General features: G+C 30.0%; 1 protein-coding gene across 1 annotated transcript; it reads left to right on the top strand.

Annotated features, from left to right (window-relative positions):
• The first annotated feature begins 938 nt into the window (after window positions 1–938).
• On the top strand, window positions 939–1,706 carry LOC110654435 (embryo-specific protein ATS3A). The gene is made up of 2 exons (XM_021810423.2): window positions 939–1,075; window positions 1,206–1,706. The coding sequence occupies exons 1-2, from the start codon at window positions 986–988 to the stop codon at window positions 1,671–1,673; spliced, it is 558 nt and encodes a 185-aa protein (XP_021666115.2). The 5' UTR covers window positions 939–985; the 3' UTR covers window positions 1,674–1,706.
• The last annotated feature ends 6,919 nt before the right edge of the window (window positions 1,707–8,625 follow it).

The raw sequence follows: 8,625 nt of genomic DNA on the forward strand, positions 1-8,625 counted from the left end.
CAATTCTTTGTATAATAAATTTTTCCATATATTCCCTTCATTTGGTATAATATTAAATTTATGACTTGTCAATTCCTTTTTTATTTTTAAAGGAAATTTGCCGTTAGTGATAACTGATAAGCCAAGTATGGGAGAGAGGAAATTGAAAACACCATTTTAGAATTAAAAGAAACAACATGCATAATTCTTTTGATTGAATAATTCTTTTTAAATGGGTTTTGTTTGCAATTTTTTTTTTCAGTATTTGAACAAGCACTTTGGTAGTTTGAAATACAAAGTGTATCATTAATTTCCTTTGGTTGGAGACTTTGAATTTTTTAATTACGAGTAATAATCTTCTATCAATAGAATCCGGTGGTGCAACCTGTTCCTTCAGTGATGTTTAGTAATTTAATCTCTTTTGCAATCTACAAAGTTAACAAATTCCAAAAAATGTATTGTAAAAGATTTATTTGATCGTTTAAAATAGAAAAAAATCACTTACTATTCAAAAGATTATTCACTTTCTACCCAGATGATCCCTAAATAAAATATTGATCCCTAAATAAAATATTTTAATTATTTATGTTTGTATTTATTTCTCTTATGAGAAAATCATATGATTCTTATTAATAAATTATCAAATTTTTATTTAAAAGAAATCATAATTCTTAGTTCGGGAGTTTCTTTTTCTTTTTTTTTGGGACAATATGGGTAATTCTCATGATGTGAAGGTCAAGTTGATAGAGATGCTTTAACCAAATAATGGGAAGATCATCCTCAATAAAGCTATGAGTTTGAGTAAAAGTTAAGAAATTCCTCACAACAAATTGATATTCATATATATATGAATTGGGATCAAATGTACAAAGCTTAATTAAGAATATATCCTTTTCAGTATGACAAAGAAAAGAATTACATCTCCCAGGTTATAAATTTCAGGAAAACATCAACAGATGCTTGGGCTTGCATCTTTGTGTTTTAAGCTCAAGAGGTCCATCTGGAAATGGAGAGTTGCAGAGGTTTGTTCTTTACCTTTTGCTTGTTTTTGCTTGCTTTACTGGCAGGATGTGAAAGTCTACCGCCTCAAAAGAAGGTAATGAATTCTTCTTTCTTTCTTTTTCTGAATTTTTTTTACACAATTGGCTTCGATCAGAGCTTGAACTTGAGATCTCACAGCTCCAAAGATTATTCCAATACTATAATTTATTGTATTTGCAATTCAGGGAAATTGCAGCTATGCAATTACAATAGAAACAACATGTACAAAGGGAGCAGAAACCTCAAATCATGTTAGACTGAGATTTGGTGATTCAAAATCTAATGACATTGTAGTGCACCACCTGAACAACAAGCACATAAGAAAGTTGGATCCATTGCAACCTGAGGTGCTTGATGATATGCCAAGGAAACCATTCCAAGCTTGCATGGTAGACCAATTTCAAGTCACAGGGCAATGTGTGGAGTCACCAGTTTGCTACCTGTATCTAAAATTGGCTGGAACAGATGATTGGCGACCAGGTTTTGCTCAAGTTAGGGTTTTGGAGAGGTCTCATCTTAGCTCAGATTATTTCTATTTCCGTCGGTACCTGCCTAGGCATGTGTGGCATGGTTCTGATGTGTGTGACAAAGAGGTCACTCCTTTTGGGATCAAACATAAAAGGAAGGTCTTTGTAGAGAAGCCAGCTAATTAAATAAATAAATGGTCCAATAATTATGAGGTTTAATTATAGTCTTAATTTGATTTCATGATTTCATGATCAATATTGATGAATTATTTTGTAAATAGTGCTTGCTTGTATATTAATTTTTTTTATAAAGATAAGATTTTTTTTTATTACATATGTATGGAAGAATAATTATAGAATAGCATTGATTTCATGCATAGAATCATATGTGAAATGACAAATTAACGTGGGAAAAAATTATATAATAAGTAGTGATTTCATGAGGGATATTTTTCATGGAATGACAATTCAATCGTGAGTCGATATGTATATGTGTGGGTCACAATACTAAACATGCATTTATGGGTGGGTCTCAAAAATCTATAACTACTTTACAATTTTTTTTTAAATAATAACTATATATTTGCTTATTTTGTCTAATTATCATTCATCTGTCATTTCACATCAAATACTGACATGAAATTACAATGATATTATATAATTTCTTATATGTAAGGGTGGATTCCAAAATTTTATAATTACCAAACAGTTATTTGCTTTTAAAAAATTAACTGCATTTATGTATGTGTCAATTTATGATCGATTTGCCATTCCATATCATATGCTCACATCGAATAATGGATTCACTTTAAAATATCTTGTAGGGGGGGAGAAGTCGAACTTGGGTCTCCTAGGTTCAACATATATGTAACGAAGGATATTATTTCTTAGACCCGATCAATTATAGACTCAATAATAAATTATAAAATTTCGAAAAAAAATCAATAATAAATTGTCAAATCCAATTATGATATGAATTAAAAGTTATTTTATGTGTAAGAATTTGTAAATTATTGACTCCATTAGATAATTAATTGTTGCTTTATGGACCTAATAAATATTGGACACATGATAATGTAGAATTTGTACAGTAGAAATAAATACCTTGCTTGTAACGACCTAAAATGGCATGATACTGCAGAAGGGTGTTACTTTAGGAGACACAAAGGCATGTACTATTGACGACAGTAGCAAGAAATTTTTTTTTTTTTTTACTTTTTTATTTATCTTGCTCAATAATTAAAGTTCGATTTGTTCCATCACAATGAATTCTTTGAGTTATCTTTTTCAGTTGATAATAAAAATCTTTAATCATACACTAATTTATGTTGCTGTTTATACACTTCTGACTTCTCTTTGATTGGTAGAAAAAAAAAAGATTATTATATAAAAATTAATTTAATAATTATTAATTTTAATATTTATATTTACAATTTATATATTTATATATTTATTATTTATTTTTTAATTAATTTCACATAAATTTCAATATAAATATTTAATCTAATAATTATTAAATTTATTTCACTGCAATAAATGTTAAATTTAACCACAAACTTTTATTGTCAAAAATGTAAAATATGTTATCATAAGTTTATGATAATAATATATGAATTACTATACGTTGCCACAATAAAATTGTGATTATAAGAATTTTATAATAAAATTATAATTATTATAAAAAAAATTATTCATAATGTGCCTGTATTTTAACTTTATAGGGAGTAAAATTAATGTTACTACAGAATTTTTACTATTAATTTTAATATTTATTGTAGTATTCTAGTATAAAGTTGAGTTTATAACAAATAGTAAATACATTCAAACATATTTATTGAACTTAATTAATTTTTTATAAAAAAATATTTCATTAATTAAAAATAAAATATAAAATTATAATAGAAGTTAATATATTATATTTTTTATAAATAAAATTAATTATTTATATAAAAAATAATATAAATGATTTAAAAGACTTAAGTATTGTTAGAAAATGAAGTCAATCAACAGGCAGGTCACGTGTTCCACTTTTGCACTCTATAATCTTTTCATGAGTTCATTAGATAAATTTTAAATTTAAATCTTTTATAATCAGAGTCAATTAAAAAAAAGTCATACTATATTTAAATTCTACTTAATTAAATTTTTTATTATAAATAAAATTTTATAAAAGAGAATTTTTTTTTTGAAAAATCGTTATTTTCATGTTTTCAAAGAATTTAGATCCATTATAATTTCATGTAGATATTTCATGTAGATATCTACATGGGTGGAGGAGAAATGCACTTCTATATCCACAAGTCACATATCTACAACTCAATCACATCACATGGCCCCTCCTGGTCCCATCCAACAGTCAACAACCACAATTTAAAAAATTACAATTTAGTCTCTATAATTATCCTTTTTTGCAAAAACTTCCTAAATGAGCTCTAAAAATTCTAAAACTTTGCCTCGTGGTCCTTAGCAATATTATTAAGCTAATGCAAAATGAATTATATTTTTCTAACCTACCACGAATATTTTATAGATTTTTAATCGAAATCAGGCACTAGATAATTAAGAAAAAGTAGGGTTCGGGCTTACTTATGTTAATTCTGACCCTGGAGATACATCCGGGACGTCTGAAAATGGTGGGTTAGCCTATACTCTCAACCCGGTTCTAAAGCTTTCCCGGTAGTCTGTCTGCCCGGCCTGAAATTGCAGACCTGAGCAACCGTGGTTTTGTCCCATAGGTGGAATGAAGAACTTCCCAGGAGGTCAAATGTAATGGCCTGACCCACTAGTGATATTGTCCGCTCGGAGCCGAAGCCCTCACGGTTTTAAAACGCATCATTAGGGGTTACAAACCGCCAACTTATAAACCTAGCATCTCTCTCGTGTTTTGCCGATGTGGGATTTGCCTAGGGTGTTACAATCCACCCCTCTTATGGGACTCAGCATCCTCACTGAGGTTTGCCCCACCATCGCCCAAGGTTGCACGCGGAGTGACTCTGATACCACAAATGTAATGGTCCGGCCCACTAGTGATATTGTTCGCTAGGGGCCGAAGCCCTCACGATTTTAAAACGCGTCATTAGGGATTACGAACCGCCAACTTATAAACCCAGCATATCTCTCGTGTTTTGCCGATGTGGGATTTGCCTATAGTGTTACCGTTAGTATATAATTTTTACAGAATTTTCTAAACTCATTTAATGCTAGGAAAAATACTGCGAAGTTTCGCGGGACCCATCAGAAAACGATGTCGAGAAAAATTAGAAATGGGTATTGCCATGAAACTCTCGATGAGTGGAGACTCTGGTACTTTAGAATTTTTGATGGGGTTTACGGTTTTCGAGAAATCTAGCTCGAAAGTCAAAATGGGCTAAAATTTTCTGAGTAAAAATTGGACAAACCGCTCAATGGATTTTTATGTTTTTGGTATCTATGGAAAGCTCTCGAGGTGTAGATGTGTTTTGGGATAAGTCCCTATCCAATCAGTGATCGGATCGATCGGAATCGGCCCGGGAAGCCGAAGCGTCACATGGCGCGTTGAAGGGACTGTGCCCGCATTTTTCCTGCCACTGGAGCGGCGGTGGGGGGAGGGGGGGGGGGTTCCTGGAGGCGCGTTGGCGAGTTGGAGAGGGATGGGTGGTGGTAGGGCGGCAAGGGGAGGAGAGAGGAAAGAGAAAAAGGAAAGGGAAGGAGAGGGAGTCAGGTGCGCAGAGGAAGAAAAGAAGAAGAGAAAAAGGGCGGGTCTGATTTGACTGGTCCGACATGGTCTGCTTCGATTTGACCTATCCGATTTAGGATACCCGAATTTGAATTTTTACTCTACCCTGGGACAAAAAACCAAGCCCAAAAATTCCGAAAAAAATTTTAGAAAACTCAAAAAAATTCATAGAGTCTAAATATATTTTTAGTTTTGCCACGTAGTCTTTAAATAAATTTTTAAGAATCATTAAATTTTTATATTTTCAAAAAATCGAACTCAATTTCAAAAATTTGAAAAATTTTAAATAATTCTCCAAAATTTAAATAGAATAAAATATTAATATTTACCTATAAAATAATTAATTTAAAAAAATTAGGGGTGTTATATGAATGCCGAGTAATATTAAGACTATAATTTTAGTCAAATTAGGACTATATAATGACTAAAAAACAATAGAAAGCTAGCTTTTTTTCTATATAAATTTAAAAATAAATGGTTAATGACAGATAAAAAGAAGATATCTACAATTTTTCTTATTAAATAAAAAATCTTGATAACTTTTATATATTACATTATTGTTTTTTTACATAGATTTTAATTATTTAAAATGAAAAAAAAAATATTACATTTAATTTATTAAGAGCCTATTTAGTTGAATTATTGAAACTAATAGCTAGCAGTTATTGTTGATAAATATATTTTAAATGTTTGGTAAAATTATATTTAATTATTGTTATTGAGATATAAAATGATTAATAAAAGTATATATTATATTATTTATTTTATTATAAAAATAGATATAAAATTATTAATTTATTATATAATGTATATAATAATTAAAATATATAATTATTTTTAATATACATACGCTATTCATATGAGAATGAATATTTATATGAATGAATATTATAACTAGATTAATTATTATTTATAATATTTTTATATTCATCTATTATTTCTTATAATTATAGATAATTTAGTAATATAAAAATTAATTTGGAGGCACAAAATTTTGTAATTAGGAGTAACGTTAAAAGACTAAATTTAATTATTTTGGAAAATTAATATATTATGATAATATTATATACCATTCTAAACAACCCTATGGCATGCAAGTAGGGTAAAGAGACCCGCTACAGAGGACTCGGGAAAAATCACCCATGTCATAGTTCCACGCATCACCCGGCAGCGAAGGGACCTCCAATAAGGACCAACCTAAACCTGCAAGGCCCTAGAGAGTTCTGGCCGACCCAACCAGCACAAGAAACAACAAGACTAGGAACCTTAACTAACAACCTTGAGGCGATCGAAGACCATGGGGCTAGAGAGCCATTTGAGCAGCAGAGCAACGACTCTCATAGAGGCAGAAGCGACAGAGGAGCAGGGCCTAACCAGTGCCTCAATCTCCAGACCTACACAGCAACATTAATAAACCCAACAAGAAAAACACAAAGATTACAGAAAGGAGAAACATAAACCTAGCACCATGGGCAGCCTAATCTCTCCTTGCCCAGTTCAAACAACCGTTATCCAAACAAGCAAAAATATTTACAGCCCTACCCGCTAGCAGGGAGAGAGACCCATTGATCAGATAGGGGGTGAAGGCCTCCCTTTGCCTAGAGGGGCAGAGAAAGATTGCCATACACAACACAGGCAAAGGCTAAATAAAATTATCTGTAGTGAAGATAATTTAACTAGCTAATAGTTTGAAAATATGAGCATTGCTAGATATTGAGTGTATCAATTAATGTGTTTTAACATTTAAAGTTAGGTCGATTGTAGAAACATATTTTACTATATGCAGTTTTATCTAATCTCATATATTAAGAAAATAAATAAGAACTTATATTGATTGCTTGAAAATAATTACTGAGCTTCTTTCTTAGAATAAAATGAATAAAATTTTAAAAATCTAATACAATAATTTGAAAATTAAAAATTGACTATGAAAATAAATGATATATTGATTATTAGAGTCTAATTTAATTAATTTTAAAGAAAATTAATTTTAATTAATTATATATCAAAAATAATAATAATCTTAAAAATCATCTTTTTAAGTCTATTATAATTTTATACAATATAGCAGTATGTATATCCGGATATAGGTAACACTTAGACATACAATAGAGTTTCAGCATAGCATAAACAAAGCTATATATGCTGTTAAATAAAAATGAAATCGTACGGATAACATTACCCTTCGACTAGTCAAGTCAAGTCTACGAACAGTCTGTAGCGTGCCCCAATCTCCATTTTCACCCTGTATACGTTGACCAGAGAGTCTCTTCAGTCTTCAATTAGGGGAAAGTAAAATTTTTTTAATTGAATTTCTATTCAATTCCTATAATTTATTATAATTAATAATTAAATTCATGTAATTAATTAATAGCTTGTTTGGATAGTTTTTAAAGAGAAATGAAAATAAAGAGTGAAAAATAAGAAGGGACATCATATATATGTGTATATAATTTGTAAATATATTTATTAATTTTATGGTAGTTATGTATTTATTAATTTTATGGTAGTTATATATAAGAAGGGACACCATTTTAGTACATATTAGCTTAAGCTAATTCGTAGTTAGTTAAATAGAATTTAATTAATTAAGTTTTAACTATTATCAGCATTCATTAAATTTTATATGTACAAAGGAAGTGTAGCATTGCAGCAAGTACACAAGGAGGTGTCTAATCAAAATCCAGGTACCCATCAATTATTCAAGGATGACAGGAGCATATGGATATGGTCATAAATAAATAAAAACAATATCAACTTTGAATAAGAGCTTAAAGAGCTCTCATGTACTTTGATTTTTCAACAAAATATTTTCTGTACTACTGAAATGTGACTAGTCAGTTATAATTTAAGTTACAGAGCAGAGTTATGGTCCTTGAGGAATCAATCCTTTCGCTTTCTTAATAAAATGTTTAAACAAAAGATACTCTCTCTCTGTTTGTTTCTGTTTCTGTATGCAATTGCATGCATGGGATGGGACCATTTTTTCCAGGCTGCACTGTACATATATGTATACTATAATAATACTATACTATAGCTTCATCTTCATTAATTTCATCTTATTTATTCATAAATTAAGAGTTTCTCGAGACCACCCCCAACTAACCACATTACTGTATGTAATTCCTCCACTATTCTCTCTGTTGTTAACACTCTCTGTGGATTTCTTGTGGTTTTTGTGCTATCCTCCATGCATCAAATTGTCCTTTTTTTTCTTGCAAGTTCAAAATGTCCAATTGGCTTCCATCACCTTCAAGTTTAAAATATATCCACTTCTATCTCACAAGGATTGTTCTCGTCGGAGACCTGATTTATACACAATAGATAATAAGACTTACACGTTAACTACATGAATTCTTTATATTTTTATTTTAGATTTATAATGGATTGAATTTAGATAAAAATTTATTATCCCACAAATAG

The sequence above is a fragment of the Hevea brasiliensis genome, chromosome 6 (genome assembly GCF_030052815.1).
Source record: "Hevea brasiliensis isolate MT/VB/25A 57/8 chromosome 6, ASM3005281v1, whole genome shotgun sequence".
Classification (NCBI taxonomy): Eukaryota; Viridiplantae; Streptophyta; class Magnoliopsida; order Malpighiales; family Euphorbiaceae; genus Hevea; species Hevea brasiliensis.